Consider the following 15864-nt stretch of genomic DNA (forward strand, 5'->3'; position numbering starts at 1 on the left):
GAACGCTAATCCTGGAATAAGTCGGGCGGCGAGGTCGGGGGGAGGGGCCCGGGCGAGGATGGGAGTCAGGCTTTGTTCCTTCCTCCCCATCACTAGAATCACATCCCACAAGGGAGCCCTCTTTCTCCACTTCAGTCCCAGGTTCTCCTAGACGCTTCCAAAGCAACGAAAGCCGTTTTCTGTAGTACGAGTTGGCGGTTGCTCCCAGTTGGACTCGGTTCGTAGCCCAGGGCACTTCTCTTGATTCCTTCCTGCACGGAACTCATATTTGAAATCACTCATATTTGCAGAGGGAATTAGTATTCAGAATCTTCAGCTCCCCTTACAGACGAGGAAACAGCCTCGACAAGGTGAGGAATCTCACGCATTTGGTTAGCAGCGGAGCAAAACAAAGTTACCCGAAAGCCTTCTCTAAGCACCCTATCAAATGTAGAATCTCCCTTTGCCTGTCCTCTTATCATGCTTTTGTTTTCTTCAGAGCACTCCTAGAGCTACTTGACATCATGTTTATTTTAGTTTATCTCTGCTCTGGTAGAATTTACTCTCCTGTCCACAAGAGCAGCGACTTAGTTTTGTTGTATTTTCAGCACCGAAAACAGTGCCTGCCATTTGGAATGCACAAATGAATGGGTGACTAGGATGAACTTCTGAGCTGAGATCTCACTGAAGTTAGGAAGTGAGCCAGGAGATGTCTGTGGTAGAGAATTCCGGATAGAGGGAACAGCAAAGGCAAAGCCCGGAAGCAGGTGTGTACTAGAAATGGCCAAGGAGCCAGTGTGATGGAAGAGATTGTAAGGGAGACAATATTCAGAGATGAGATGAGGTGGGAGGGAGGACACAGATCACCTAGAGCCTTAGAGCCCACAGTAGGACTTTGGATTTTATGCTGAGACTGATGGGAAACTATGGAAGAGTTGTTTTAATTCCTTTTTTTTTTTTTTCTTTTCTTTTTGGCTGCCCCAGATAGCTTGCAGGATCTTAGTTCCCCAACCAGGGATTGAATCCCAGCCTTCAGCAGGGAAAGTGCTGGACTGCCAGGGAATTCCCTTAATTTCTTTTTTTTTTAAACAGCTTTATTGAGATATCTTTGACATATAAAAATTGTATATACTTAAGGTGTACAACTTGGTGTTTTGATATCTGTAGACATTGTGAAAAGATCAGCACAATCAAGCTAATTTACATATCCATCACCTCCACGTAGTGAGCATTTTCTGTGGGTGTTGAGCATACGGGAGAATTTTGAGCAAAGGGGTGACAAGATTTGACTTACATTCTTCTGTATAGTAACTGTTGAGTTTAATGAATGAATGAAAACAAATCCCCAGAGGAGCACCAAAACCATACAAATGGACATGTGACCCCTTCCTCAAGTCTAGAAACATTTATTTGGATAAGAAAGGGGTCCCTAGGGCCAGGGTCCGGAGGCTGGCCTAGGCTCAGGCTTGGGATCCAGCAGCCTGAACAGGCTTGGAAGGGCACCTCTTGCTGAGGTTGGTGAGGATCTGGTGCTGGGTGGGCCGGTAGAGAACCACGAAGCTCTCTGGAGGAAGGATCGGACCTCTGTTTTCTTCCACCTGGCCCATCAGCAGATAACTGATTCCTAGGGAGGAGAAGGAAGGGATTGAGAGTTTGTGTAACTGAGACCTTATAGATGTACCCCCTCGTCCCAGTCCCTCAGATTCTACTGCCTCCATCATTTTCATGAGGCTAAGTCCCCCTCTACATTTTCCCACATCTCCGTTACCTTTCTTCATGGGGGGGCACTGCTTGCAGGGCACATAGAACTTCAGGGAGGTGTCAGTGGGGGGAGAGGGCAGGTCCAGGCCTCCGGTTTTGTAAACACCAGTGAGACTGACAGTGACTGTGAGGCCCTCCCCTGGGCCCCGAACCATGGACTTCATCATTCCCGTCACCACTGTGGGAGAGAGAGGGAGAGGTGAGGAGACAGGAGGCCAGGGCAGGGCTGGAACCAGAAGGAGGGGGGCTTTGGGGACAGGAGGGGAGGTTAGAGGAGCTGGAAGGGCAGAGCTGGGGGATGGGGCTGCTTACCCAGGTCGCTGTTACAGAAGTGGCTCTGCAAGGTGCCTGCCCGCCGGCACTGTTTTGGGCAGGAGACACTGGGTGCATCTGGTGGGGGGGGGAAGGGGGGCACTGTTTGTGGAGGGTAACCGACCCAGGAGGTAGGAAGGACCACTTTCCCCACAAAAGCCTCATTGCTTTGAACTTGTTCAGAGCTCTATCCAGCTTCGTGTCCCAGCACCCAGTACCAGCCATTAGCACGGAGGCGGCACCCGTGGGTGCTGTATTGAATGAATGAATGAGCGCAGGAAGGAACTCGGATACAACTCCCTCCAGCCTGCGGCCGCTTCCTCTGCCTTCCCAGACTCACCGGGGCCCACCGGAGTTGCCTCTGCCTTAGGCGCGGCCTTCGGTTTCTCCTCAGGTGGGACTTCGGGCTTGACTTTGGGCCCGACTCCGGGCTTGGGGCCCGGGCCTGGCCCTCCTTCGGTGGCGCCCCGCGGCAGGGTCCTGTAGGAGGCCGAGAAGCCGTCGGCCGTGACGCTGAGGTCCGAGACGAACTGGACGAGGAGCTCGTTCCCTTCGGAGGAGATGGGACTGCGGGCGCGGGGCATTGGGGGAGGTGTCAGGTGGGCAGCGCATCCTGCCCCCTACCCAGGCCGGCGGCCTTTTCACCTCTGCCCCTCGGTTGTCTGCGTTAGCTTCCCGATTTCGCAAGCCCCTCTCGCCTCTCCATCCACGGACCCCAGGCCTGGCGTCAAGCCTCGTCTTCTGCCTGGGCCGCTACCCGCTCCGCCCACCCGTTTGGGGCCGGCAGGTTCGCCTCCTGCGGCTTCAGCTCAGCCCCGCCCCTCCCACCAGCAGCGCTGTCCCCCCGCTCCCGCACCAGGCGCGGCGGAGACTCCCGGACGCCGTCACCCACCCAGGTGCCGCCCCCTCACCCCGGGGCTGTGTCGCCGCAGAACTTCCCCAGCCGCTTGGCGTCGTCGCTCACGGCGCCGTTGAACACGCTGACTGAATCGTAGCGGCAGTAGGAGTCGGGCTCCAGGTCAAACTTCCCGAAGGTCAGTGAGATCACCTGGCGGCGGGGCAGAGGCGGAGGCTGCGCGGTGGGACCCCGGGCAGCCGAGGGAGCGGAGCTCTCACCTCTCACCTCCTCCGCCCGGCCGCCGCCTCCGGGACGCTCGCCGCGGCCTCCTCGCTCACCTCCCGCGTGCCCTCCAGCCCCCCTCTTAATGCATTCACACCACAGCTCGGAGGAACACACACATCCACGGGGGCCCTGCAGTGGCCTCGGTCGCCGTAGTCCGCAAGGTCAAGTCCTGGCTCATTCTCAAGGAACAGACCCAGAATCCACCTCCACCACCACTACACACACACCCACACCCCCCCCACACACGCACAAATCAGTTTATATATCAGCATCGGGTACCTCGCTCTCGTAAGATTCGTCACAGTCGTAATTTGACATTTTTTGTTTGGGTGCAAGCAGGTCTGGGTCTGTTTTTGCTGCCCACCATGCAAGCTCAGTGCTCGGGACATTGTAGATGTTCAATAAATCTTTGCAGGCTGCATACTGGAGGACGCCGCCTGGGTCCCCGAGGGCAGCCCGGGCAGGGGGTCAGTACCTGGTCCGGGGGCGCGATGATGTGCCAGGAACAGCTGATGCCCGGGGGGTAATCGGACTCGGGCCAGTTGGGCGTGGTCAGGGTTCCCTGGGCCTTCTCCAGCCGCCCCCCGCAAAATTGGTGCTCTGGGGAGGGGAGAGAGGAGTGGGGGTGGGGGGCGGTGGAGACCCTCGGTCAGCTGGAGGAGAACTCTAGGCTGGGAGCCCGTGCAGAAAGCTCAGATGTCTGGGTCTCGGGATGATGGGGCGAGAAGAGAGGGAGGAAGAAGGGGGGTAGGTTAGCAGAGATGGGGCTCGGAGGAGCGGGGCTCCGGGAGGTCTTGGACCGCGGGGGGGGTAAGTCTTGGACCGCCGGGCACCCAGGCGGGCGGTGGTAGGGGGAGGAGGAATTGACTGGACACGCTCCCTTCTTGCCCCTCCCCCTGACCCGAGGCCACATCGCGAAGCCACATCGCGAAGCCACATCGCGAGGCCACATCGCTCCTCTTCCCCTGGAAGATCCCATCTCCCCGGCCCGGCAGAAAAGTCCCCGTCGCAGCTGGAGAGTCCCCATGTTGTGAAGGTGCCCTCAAATTGGGGCACAGCCCCGAGGCTCCTTTGGGGAGGTCCCTCCTTAAACATTTTAGGGGAGACTTCTGCCGCCAGGAGGAGGTGATGGGACCGCAATCGGGAGCCCCCGGGCTGGGTGTAGGGGGCTCCGGGTCGGGGGAACCTAGTCCCCCAGCCCGGGGGTGCCCCCTCGCGCCCGTCTGAGGGAGCCCGATTGCGGACGGGGGCGGGCAGTTACTCACCGTCCCAGTAACCCCAGGCCGCCCATTCCACCCGCGGGTCGGTGACCCATTTCCGCCTCGCGCCTGGGCGGGGGCCTGGAAGAGGGGGGGGTGGGAGCGGGAAGGAGGGGAGAGAAGACGGGGAGGAGGGACTGAAGGGGCGGTTAGTGAGGAAAAAGGGTAAGGGAGATAATGGGGGTCCCAGGCTCTTGGGGTGGAGGTTAAGGCTGGGGTGGGGCCTGCGCCGGGGGCGGGGCCAGGAGAGGGGGACAGCGGAGGTGAGGGAGGTCTCACCAGTGCCTGAGGTGGCCCGCCCGCTGTACCAGAGCAGGAAGCCTCGTCCTCCCGTGCCCTCGTCCGATGTCATCCTCAGGGTCACCTGGTTGCCGGGGGCGACTAAGGGCGCTGGCCGGAAGGTCCCGCAGAAGCGTCCGAGCCGCTGGCCTGAGGTTCCAGGCCCGGCAAAGACCTCCAGAGCGTCATAACGGCAGGATGGGTGCAGCTCCAGGTCAAAGACTCGGAAGGAGAGGGACACAGTCTGGCCCTCAGGGACCTGATGGTGGGGACAGGGTCGGGGACCTGCAAAGTCAGGCCGGACACAACCAGGCAGAGGGGACTCTTTTTCCCCAAGCATTTCCTACAGAAACTGGGCCTGAAGCAGAGGGGACCCCATCAGGGTGCAGAGCAGAGGGCTTGTGGCTTGTGCAGGGGACAAGACCTGAGGTCTGTGGAGAGACCAGAGGGGATGGGGATGAAGGTGGGAATGGAGAAGCAGGCTCTGAGTTAAGGTGTGAGGATGCTTGCCACGTGTTACTGTGGGCACTGATGCTGTCAGTGACCAGAGGGGAGGGGGCTGGGACTTCCCCAGGGAGAAGCGGCGGTGCTTGCCAGGAGGGGGGTTCCCTTAGCAGTCTGGCCTCTGGCTGCCTGGACCCAGGCCTCGGGGAGACTTGGACAAGGGGACGGCGGCCAAAGGGGCCTTCTCACCGTTATCGTCCAGACGCACTCCTTATTGGCGGGGTAGAGGTTAGGGAAACCCTCGCTTGCCAGGTAACCCGACTCCCCAGTCACATCCCCTCCACACAGGAACACAGGTCTGCAGAACAGAAGAGAGGTCAGGCCTGAGTGGGGGAGTAGTGCAGGGACTGGGGTAGGGCAATGAGCATGGGGGCGCCAAGAAGGGCAGCCAGCGGGATGAGGAAGGGAGGCCCAAAGGATTCGAGGCGGCCTCAGCCAGCGGGGCTGGGACTGGGGTGGGAAATACTCCAGCAGGGAATCAGGAAAAAGTGGGACCAGCAACTTGGCTGTCCCTCCAGCCCCTCAGAGTTCCCACCCCCACCCCAGCAGGAATTCCCGGAATCCTCCTCGGCCCCCCTCCATCATTCCCCCCCCTCGCCCTGCCTGGCAGTCAGGGCCTGGAGCGGCCTAACTACTTCCAGATGTGGACACAGCCTCGAGGTGGGGGGGTGAGGGGGCGGGGAGATGAGGGAGAAGCAGCAGCCAGGGCCTTGCGCTCCCAACCTTTGCCCTGCTCCGGCTCCAGCTAACTACTGCGGTGACTGACTCCCACGTCTCCCACTTGCAGCCCCCTCTTCCCCCCACAGTCTCTGATTCCCTCCTGGAATCCAGATGTACAGCTACCCGGCAAGTTCAAGGTCTTGGTGCTCTCAGGTTCCATGGTGGGGCCAAGGGTCTGGATAGGTGGGGAGACTTAGAGGGCAGAGGACGGAGGGTGGAGGAGTGGGGAGCAGTGGTGACCGCAGGAGACAGTGGTCTTGCAGCAGGGAAGGAGGACTTGGGGGCCAGAGAAGGGTGAGGGCTGTGGGAGATCTGCGCGGGTGGTGTGTTAGCAAAAGAATCTACAAGCTCCACAGGCATAGCCCCCCAGGAATCAGGGATCTGAAGTTAACTCAAGCCATCTGGAAGGTGCCGAGAGACCTACCTGGTGTAGTTGGGGCTCTGGCCCTGGGTGAAAGGCAGCAGCAGAGCCCAGGCAGTGAGGAGGGGCCCCAAGAGGGAGGCTGTGGTAGTAGGCAGCATGGCCCGAGGGAGAGGCACTGGGGTCCTCAAGACAGAGGCAGCAGCTGAGTGTAGCAGCAGCAGCAGCGGCAGCGGCAGCAGCAGCAGCGGGGATAATCAGTGCCAGATGAGGCAGCCTTGGGCGTGTGGGCGTGGGGACTGGCCAGTGGGGCGGGCGGCGGGGAAGGCGGGACAGGGAGAGAAGAGCCGGGACAGTGGCGATTCCAGGGGCCTCTCTAGGTCCAGGACACATAAATACTGACCCAGTGTGGGAGCGGGGGTGGAGCAACGAAGGGCAGAGGGAGCATCAGACTCTCAGCATATTCCAGGCAGTCCAGTAACATCATCTGCAAGCCCACTCTGTCCAGTGCCCGAGCATCCTTCCAACACAGCCTCGGGTCCTTCCTGAGGACTCTCCAGCCCACCTGTGATCCTCCCCATTCCTGCTTCCTCAGCACCCAGAGGAAGTCCTTCCCTGGACTCCCAACCTCTAATCACTTACCCACTTCCTGACCACCCCCTGCTCCAGTTTATTTTCCACTTCAAATGTCTACTGTCCTCTCCATACCCGGGCCAGACTAGGCCACGGAGGAAGAATTCTGCTCACCCATCTTCTCTCCCAAATATTTGGAGGTATGGGTGGGGGCAGGGAGGCATGCTCTGTGGGTAAAGGGAGTGTCTTCCTTATTGAGGAAGAGGAGGATGGAGTAGAAAGGGAAAGGACATGTGAGATCAGATCTGGAAGGGAAACAGGAGGAGGAGAGCGGGGGGTGGGGGGGGTGGGGGGGGTTGGCTTCACAGGGATGAAGGGAAATGGGTAGGAAGCTTCCTGAACTCAGAGGAAGCGCCTTTCTCAGCCTGATGGACGGAGGATCCAAGTGACGGAACCAAGTAGGCATCGGGTCTTGGCGTTGGAGGGAAAAGGAAGCTGAAGGATCCAGGTGCTGTCAGCTCTGCAGCAACTGACAGCCTGAGCTGCGTCCACTCTGCCTGCCCACCCCTCCCCCCGCACCCCGCCCCACGTTCCTCCCAGGCCCCAGGGTTACAAACCGGGCCTCAATCAGCCTTTTATTCTATTTGTCCATCAAATCTTTTGTCCATGTCAGGTTGGGGGCCCCTCCTGGGCAGCTCCCTGAACATTTTACAAAACAGTCCCACCCTGACATGTCTAGCAGGCCCTAGCCCACTGCATCCCCCTCCCCACGCGCAGCATTCATTGCTGTCATTCCACCTCTCCTTAGCCCCTGGCCCAGGGCCAGACCCTCCCTCCAGGGGTGAGACCAGGAGAGGGGGGTCAGCTGTCAGGGGTTGGGGGGCCTTGGCCAACCCCTCCAAAAGCCCTCTGCAGCATGTCCAGGGTCTCCCAGAAGAAATCCTCCTGTGTAGCCATCAAGGGCATCCAGCCCACGATCACCTTCGTCGTTTCCATGCATTCCTGCAATGTGGGGCAACTGTGGATCTGGCCGAGGTACGGCTCACAGGCCTGCGCCGCCACCCCCTCAGGGTCCTGGGCTGCTTCGGCCCCCAGGCTGGGCTTGGGGGTCCCCGCCACCCTGCTGGCTGGTAGGTCCCGGTAGGCGGGATGGTGCTCGATGTCATGGCCGGACAGCACGTAGAGGCACTCTCTGGTGGGACAGAGGGAGCTGGCATACAAAGGGACCTTGGAGGAGAGACAGAGGGGGAGTGGCTGAGTGGGGCCCCGGGAAGGGGTTCCCAGGAAGCCCCAGCTGTTGTGCTTGTCCTGCTCAGACCAGCCCTGAGCCAGCAAGTGAGCTGGCTGGCTGAGCCCCAAGGTTGTGTGAGGTTGGAGCGGGCCAGCAGGGGCAGCTCAGGGAGAGAGCCAGGAGCCATGGTACGTGGCAGGAAAGGGCGGTGGGTGGTGCTGGAAGATGGGGTCCCTGGGTCCCTGTGGGAGCCCCAGCTACAGTCCTGTGGGCTCTACTGCTCTGGCCCTCCCTGGACGCCCGCTCCCTGGACCCTGCTCTGACCTTGATGTGGAGCTTAACGAAGGAGGCACTTCCCCTAGGCCAGCCTGGCAGGCGGCCTCTGGCCCCACATCCACAGCCCAGCAGCTCCTTGCTGAAGTCTGAGCGCTGGCTCAGCACCAGGGAGTGGTTGAGGCCACACCACAGGGCGACGGGACGCTGCAGATAACGTACCTGAGAACACAGGGCAGGGTCCCTAAGTGGGGAACACCAAGGCACCGTGGGGAGGGGCCGGGTTGGAGAAGGGTGACAGCTTCTCCTAGGGAAGCTAAGGGGAGGGAGGAGGTGGGCCCCAGAGTACCCTCCCCCTCCCCAACGAGGTCCGCCCTGCCGACTGCAGACTGGCAGCTATCACTCCTCCTTGGTTCTCCTGCAGCCCGTCTGACCACAGGGGCGCTAGCACGGCTGTTGGTTCCTCCTCTCGGTTCCCTGGAAAACAGGCCTCTTGCCTGAGGCCAGGGCCTGCTATCTGCTCCCTGGTCTCATCCCCCAGGCCTGGGCCTGTCCAGTCTCTCATTCTGCCTTCCAGCCTCGGGGGAGGAAGAGCCTTCCTCCCTGTCCCTGTGTAGTTCCAGGTTAGGCCCCTGGAAGGGCCTGCCTCCCACTGTGTCCTTCCTTCCGTCTCTAGCATTTTCAGTCTGTCATATCTTTATCTTTCAAAATAGCCACTCTTTTGGAAAAACATTTCCACCTGATTTCTGCTGCTTCCTACCTCTGTCTTTTAGGCAGTAGGACTGGCTACGTGATCAGTCTGAAGTGGACCACATTCTTGGTCTCACCACAGCCAGTCTCGCCTGAGACTCCCCACTCCCCACTACACTACGACTTCTCTCCAAAGGCACTGGACCTCCCAGCAGCCAAATCCCAGGGCCTCTCCTGCACGCTTGCTCCTGAGACTGTGAGCGCTTTACTTTTGAAGACATAGATAAGTAATTTCACGGCCATTACAGGAAAATTATAAAATACTGGCAAGCAAAAATTCATTTAAAAATCACTGGAAGCCCCACCACCCACTATTAACATCTTGCTGGACACTCTTCCTCACTGTTGCCTCAGCAAATATATACACGCAAGTTGTATATTTTTAAACCAAGATGGGATTGTGCTGTGTAAACCATTTCACGAATTTTTTTTTTTTTCACTGAAAAATATGGTATAGCCATCCTTCCATGCCAGGCAGCATACGCCTTCACTATCACGGTCACCACCCCCTCCTGGGCGAAACTTTCTGTGCCCGTGGCCTGTGAGACGTGGCATTTGAGGGTGTGTCTCTCTCTCAGAGACAACTCTTTCAGTCCCTCCACCCACAATCATGGCGACCACCCAGCTTTGCCCCTCTGCCTCTACTTTTGTCATTTCAACCTTGTTCCAACTTGGAATCCAGCTAGACATTTCTACTTTAGTGTTTTACTCTCACTGCAGAAGAAGCCTAAATTCACATTCTCTCCTCAAACCAGCATTCCTCGCCCACTGGCATGTTTACCATGTCTATTGCCAGAGCCACCTTTGTCCTACCCCACTGTCCTCATATCTAGTCAGTTTCCAGAGACTGTTCGTTTTCTTTCACTACACCTCATGTCTCCATTCCTCTCTGTTCCCGCCGCCACTGTACCAGCCCCAGTCCCCTGTCTCAAATGCTGGTGTCATTCAGCAGCCTCCCGGTGGGCCTCTCACTGTGCCCTCTGGCCACGTGACCCGTTCTCCATCATCCAGGGGGTTGCCTTCTCCTGCTCCAGAACCTGCAACGGCTCTTTCCCAAATCGATACTTCTGTAGGCTCGCAAACACCTATACCACCTCGTAGCTACTGAGTTCCAAAACACACTCTGCTCTGGTCAGGCCGGGCCTTCCACCGTCCCAGGGATGTGCAAGCTTCGTCCCCATCCCCATTACATAGGATGCCTTTCCCTGTACCCACCCGAATCCTATCTAACCCACTAGGCCCTGCTTACATCTCACCTCTTGGAGTTACTTCGGCCCACCCAGGTCTCCCTGCTTCACTAAACTCCTACTGCACTTGTAGCATGAGCCACACAGAATGCACCTCGTGGTGCCAACCCCGGGTGTGCTACTGGTTGGCTTAACATCCTAGGGAGTAGAAAGTGGATTCTATGGAAAGTAGAGATGTGGAGAGATCCAGGGGTCAGGGAATTAGAGGAAGGGGGGCAAGATGAGAGTAGCTGGGAAGCAATCTCACCTGTGTGGGTTCCCCTCGGTCCATTTTGTCCCCGGTTCCCAGCTGCCCATATCTGTTACTTCCCTGCATAAAGATTCGGCCAAATTCATCCACCAGGCCAAGGTGATTGTAGCCAAGAGCACAGAATAGGACCTAGGAGGTAAGGTAGAAAGGAGAAGTGGGCCTTCAGTCGTCTCCAGGGGAACTCTGAGCTCCAGTATCTCACAACTGCTAACCTGCCACACACAGCTGATCGCTTTTGGTCTTGCCCTCTAGGTCACCCCTCTCCCTGGGTCCCTTGTCCCTCGCCGATCAATCATTTGATTCCTGCTCCTGTTTCAGACCTTCAGTACCTTGCGGGCCCCCTAAGGCCCCGCCCCCACTGGTCTGCCCCCAACCCCCCACCCCAGGATCCTACCTTGGCAGGCAGTGAGACCGGAAGTGGCATCTGCTGGTACGTGGGGTCAAAGGCTTCAAGGGTTCCAAAGAGATCACGATACACCCCTGGGGTATGCACCTCAAAATACACTCGCCCCTGGTCTGGGGGGTTTGGAGCCCTCAGCTCAGCAGCTCTGGGCACCCATTTCCTAGGGATCAGGCCCTACTTGGGATGAAAGATGTAAGATCTGGGGAGTCTCACACCCACTAGAAATGCACCAGCTATGATGTCTGGGAGCTTAAACACCTCTTTTGACTAGGATGCTCTACGGGTACCCCACAGAGCTGGAGTAAGGATAAGGGAGGGTTCTGTATCTGGAAGGTCTGTCCAAGGCTGGGGTCTGGAGAAGAAGGGAGGTGGCTCTTACCCGTAATGTAGAGAGTACTTCCCTGGTTGGAAGCCATGCAGGCCACACACAGGTGAGGGAGGTCATGGGACACCTTCCTCAAGGTCAGCTGACCTGTATAGGAGTGTGGCTGGTCCAGCTGGGCTTCATTCACTACCAAAGAGTAGATCTTTCCTTCCTCTGGGGGAGGGGGCGGGGAGGCAGACAATTGTGTGGGGGAGGGGACCCTCCAATAACCACATTAACCTCCCAAGAGACTCCCTAAGCCATACAGCATGAGACATTTGCTGCCCTAGAGTGGGGCTGGAAGGAAAAGGGTAGAGATGAAATAAGGGGGCAGTGACCTCAAGTATCCCAGCCTCCAGCCTCCACCACCGAAAATCAACCAGGGGAGCTCTTCAGTGTGAGGGATGAGTGCAGAGAAAACCGAGCAGTTGGATTTGGCGGAATCCAATTTGAGTGTTGGGAAGAATGATGTCTGGGGGTTCAGGGCCCTGCCTAGCATTAAGAAGTTCAGAAGCAGGGAATTCCCTGGCGGTCCAAAGCTTCCACTGCAGGGGTCCTGAAGAAGCTGCAGGAAACAGTTTGCAAACCACTGCTCTAAGCCTCACCTGTGAGGAGCAGCAGGGTCCGCTGGCTCTCCAGACCAACCAGCACCATCTGTTTGAAGCTCATGGCGCGGTGGAAGGTGATCTTGAAGACCCGCTGCCCGCTGGACTGCAGGTAGACCTCGACACAGTCGCAGGACTGGCTGTGGGCTGTGTCCACCACTCCCGGCTGCTCCCGAGTGGCCAACACATAGAGGTATTTACGGTAAATTGTGTCACCTCTCGGGTCCGAGGCAAACTGTAGGAAAAGACAAAGGTGTCCGGGATCTCCAGCCTTGCAGTGGGATGAGGCTGGGGCAGCTGGATCCTGGGGTGGGAGATGAGATACTTGGGTCCAGGGCCGGGAAAGGCAAACTTGGTTTGCAGTTCCTGGTATCGGAGGGTGGCTGTCCTAAGGATGCCACCTCAGGACTGGTGTGGGCCCTGGGTTCCCGGAAAAGAGGTGGGGTCTCAGCTGCTGGGGTCCTGGTACTCACATCCTTGGCTCCGTGACACAACACAACATAGCAGCAGGCCCGCTTCTGGCCAAGGGTGGAGGAGACCAGGGCATTTTTCAGGAAGAAGATGGTCCCCATGTAATCAAGAATGAAGATGTGGTCCTTGGTGGGCAAGAAGCGGCGGTAGCCATGGGCCAGCACAGGGGCTACACTCTTGCTGAGACAGCGGCGGCGGCCCCCAAATGCCTGGAAATACAGGCCCTTCGTGTCTGCAGAAGGGAAGGAGAGGGAGGTTTAAGGGGTCGGGGAGGCACAAGGGAGATGAAACAGAGCTTGGGAAAGCTAGATTTCTCAATGGATGGGTGTTTAGCTCCTCTCCATCCCCAGGCCTGGGGAAAGACCTCTTCCAAAGGGCACGTGGAAAGCTCAGAAGATATCTGAAATTATGCCCCATGTCTGAACTAAAGTTCTCTGCCCCACCTCAGCCCAGGGCCACACACATGCTTCTAAGTGAGCACTTCTTTGGTCCAAACTTGCATCAGAGACATCAAAGGAAATATAAGAATGCATAGAAAGGCAGAAAGAGGTGTGAAAAGGAATGACTGGGAAAGGCCAGTAACCCTTCCACACCCCTAGCTCTGGATCTGCTATCTGCATCTCCCTTCATCTCCGTTGTGTGAGACGAAGTTATTGGATAGGGGCTCCCTGGGAAGGGAGGGGACTAGAGCATATTTCTCAACCTGGGGGTGATTTTTGTCCCTCGGGGGACATTGGCTGTCAGAACTGGGGGAGGTGCTACTGGCTTCTAGTGGGTAGAGGCCAGGGATGTTGCTAAACATCCTACCATGCAAAGGACAGCACCTGACCCCTGCAAAGAATTATTTGGCTCAAAGTTTTAATAGTGACAAGGTTGAAAAATCCTGGTTTAGAGGAGGGAAAACTCCAGGTTTTGGGAGAGGAGGATGTCTCAAGGTAAGATATGGAAGAGCTTGAATATGGTGGGCAACTTGGCAGGGATGCTAGGAATGGGGGCTCTGGGTGACAATGTCTGTCCGAGAGCAGCTTTAGAGACTTGGAGTAAGTCCTTGTTGGAGTATGTTTAAATCTAACAAGTTTCTTCCAGAGAAAGGGGCCCATTAGGCAATTTTATGGAGTAGGAGGGATCCCAGAATACGGTAGGACAGAAGCAGAGAGAACTAGAGGTTCCCGGGAAGGTGTACAGTTCAGAATCGCAGCTCTCTTCCAGGGCTGGACCCCAGAGCCCTGCTCTCGAAGTCGAGGACTGAGCCGGTGACAGATGCGTTTCCACACGCCCTCAGAGTCGCACACTTCGTGGAAGTAGTGGCAGGTCTGACCTAGAGAGACTACATCTCTGACTGGGAGGAATGAAATGATGTGCTCCACCTGTGGGGGCAGGAGAGGGAAAGCAGGGGTCACGGAGGCCCCTCAGCAGCCCCCAGTCCTTTATTCTCAGCACCAACCCGCCCCCCCAAGGACTCACCAGCTCTGGGGGGAACAACTGAATAGATATAGGGTTTCCTCTCCCCTTCTTCTCTTCACCCCCAGGCTCTGGGCCACATGAAGCGCAGCTCCGCTTCACCTACCCAAGGAGAAGAGGGTGCACAGGGGTTCCATGAGGGTCATGCCTCTTCCTTCTGTTAACTACTTATTAACCACTACCTTGGGGGCTCTGGGCTGTCAAATCCTCCCATCTTTCTCTCTAGGTCCGTGGGTTTACCCTTCCCTGTCTGCCTTGTTCCCTGTCCAACTTCTCCACATAACCCCTCCCCTGATCTCTGGCTGCCATCTTGCGGCCTTTGCTTCGCCCCCTGCCCCCTCACCCTGAGCCCCACCTCCGGTCTGCAGAGCCCGGTGACTTTTTGCAGCTTTCGTTTCTGGCTTCTCCTCACCATCCTGACTGCCCCCTCACTGCTCCTGCCCTCAAATCTCTGGGCCCCTTGGCCCCTTGTACTCAGCTCCCTGGCCTTTGTCCCTGCTGCCTTTCCCACACCATGCCCCCCGCCTGGGCTTGGGGAACCTCTGGGGCCGCTTTGCCTCCTAGGCCCCTCCCCTATGTAGTCCGGGTCAGACAAACCTCTCTGTGACCTCACCACCCAGCCACTGTGACCTATTTCCCCCAACCTTGCCCGGGATTTTCTCTCTTAGCTCCTTGGTTCTAGCCCAGTTCTAGCCACCCAGTGGCTCATGGGATATGCACAGGACAGGAGCAATAAAGTGTGAACTACTGGTAGACGAGGCCTTTACTTTCAGGGAGTAGTAGGAGGTTTTTCCACTTGATACCCTTTTAGCACTAAGTGTAGAGAGACACTGGTGAATTCTTCACATCTCCGCAGTCCAGAGCCTCCAGGGAATTTGTAGCTCAAGGATATAAACTAAAAAAAAAAAGGTATAAACTCAGTTTGACAGGTGAGGGGGCAAGGTGACCCTGCTAATTAGACCATCTATCTCATGAAAGCAGGCATCACATGAAAGTGGGCACAGCTGAGCACAGACTCAGGCAAAACACATCCAAAAGCAGACTGCTTTCCTGGGACAGTAACATGACTGCATGCATGAAGGGCAACCTCTTAAGGTGGAAGAAAGGGATGGATTTACTCTGAAAGCTTAGGTTATCTCCCGAAGTCTAAGCTATTAACTTACTCTTACGGCGGGGGTGGGGTGGGGGGGTGGGGGGTGGGGAGAGGGATGACATGGGTGAGAAACAGCAGGAGCTGGGGCTGTGTCTGTCCACATAGGGGCAGAGGATCTACACCAATCCATCCAAGGGGTAGCTGGCTCTCCCATGAACTGAGGAATCCAGGCCTGGACAACCAGCCCTCAGCTGCATAGTATTACAGACTCATTTGTTTTCCGTGTTAGCTAAAAGACGGTCAACCATCCAATCAAACTCCCTTATTCAGAGGGACTAGTAAACAGCTCGTTTGGGACACGTAGGATGGAATTTTCATAATTCGATAAACGTTTCGGAATGTCAACGTGTGAGATGTGACTTATGGGAAAGAACCTTCAGCTATTTGTGGCTTGGCAACTATTAACCAATGAAGCGGATTATATTAGGTCCTATGCCACCTAACAGGATGCTAAGATCTCTCAGCAGACGGAGCGAGTATCTGCAGCTTCCTCTTGTAACTGGGTCCCGTTGATCCACTCCATTTCACCTCGGGAGGCAAAGAAGAGGGTACGAACAGTAAAAGTCCACCGCAAAAGCTGCTGCAGGGGGAAGCCTGGCTTCTAGTGTGAGCTGTCAGTAACCTGCTGTTTGCTCTGGACAGCTCATCGACTTCCCTCCGCCTCAGTTTCCTCATTTGTAAAACGGAGGACTTCTTCTAGGTGGGGTGGTCCCTTCTAGACTAACCCCCCAGGTCTGATCATCACGATTCCTGCCCAGGCGCGCTCCTTTGGGCAGGGGTGTAGC

General features: G+C 57.0%; 2 protein-coding genes across 2 annotated transcripts; both read right to left on the reverse strand.

The window, feature by feature from the left end:
* Window positions 1–1369: 1369 nt before the first annotated feature.
* On the reverse strand, window positions 1370–6557 carry PCOLCE (procollagen C-endopeptidase enhancer). Its single transcript, XM_060033174.1, has 9 exons — window positions 6362–6557; window positions 5407–5515; window positions 4714–4972; window positions 3651–3775; window positions 2964–3100; window positions 2393–2619; window positions 2053–2130; window positions 1748–1918; window positions 1370–1603 (listed from the first exon to the last, which is right to left on the reverse strand). The coding sequence occupies exons 1-9, from the start codon at window positions 6457–6459 to the stop codon at window positions 1440–1442; spliced, it is 1368 nt and encodes a 455-aa protein (XP_059889157.1). The 5' UTR covers window positions 6460–6557; the 3' UTR covers window positions 1370–1439.
* Window positions 6558–7492: 935 nt separating this feature from the next.
* On the reverse strand, window positions 7493–14768 carry FBXO24 (F-box protein 24; the record flags this gene model as incomplete). Its single annotated transcript, XM_060033175.1, has 10 exons — window positions 7493–8098; window positions 8427–8597; window positions 10620–10751; window positions 11017–11138; window positions 11405–11563; window positions 11995–12229; window positions 12468–12697; window positions 13649–13832; window positions 13930–14028; window positions 14730–14768. Coding segments are annotated over 10 exons (1737 nt in total), but the record flags the coding sequence as incomplete, so codon positions are not given.
* Window positions 14769–15864: the final 1096 nt, after the last annotated feature.

The sequence above is a fragment of the Delphinus delphis genome, chromosome 15 (assembly GCF_949987515.2).
Source record: "Delphinus delphis chromosome 15, mDelDel1.2, whole genome shotgun sequence".
In the NCBI taxonomy this organism is placed as follows: domain Eukaryota; kingdom Metazoa; phylum Chordata; class Mammalia; order Artiodactyla; family Delphinidae; genus Delphinus; species Delphinus delphis.

Excerpts from the sequence above, each read along its gene's own strand:
- PCOLCE (XM_060033174.1), bottom strand. The coding sequence starts at position 6,459 with ATGCTGCCTACTACCACAGCCTCCCTCTTGGGGCCCCTCCTCACTGCC. Across the intron at positions 4,973-5,406 it reads AGTGCGTCTGGACGATAACG|GTCCCTGAGGGCCAGACTGT; the intron begins GTGAGAAGGCCC and ends CCCCACCATCAG. Across the intron at positions 3,776-4,713 it reads GCGGGCCACCTCAGGCACTG|AGCACCAATTTTGCGGGGGG; the intron begins GTGAGACCTCCC and ends TCCCCTCCCCAG.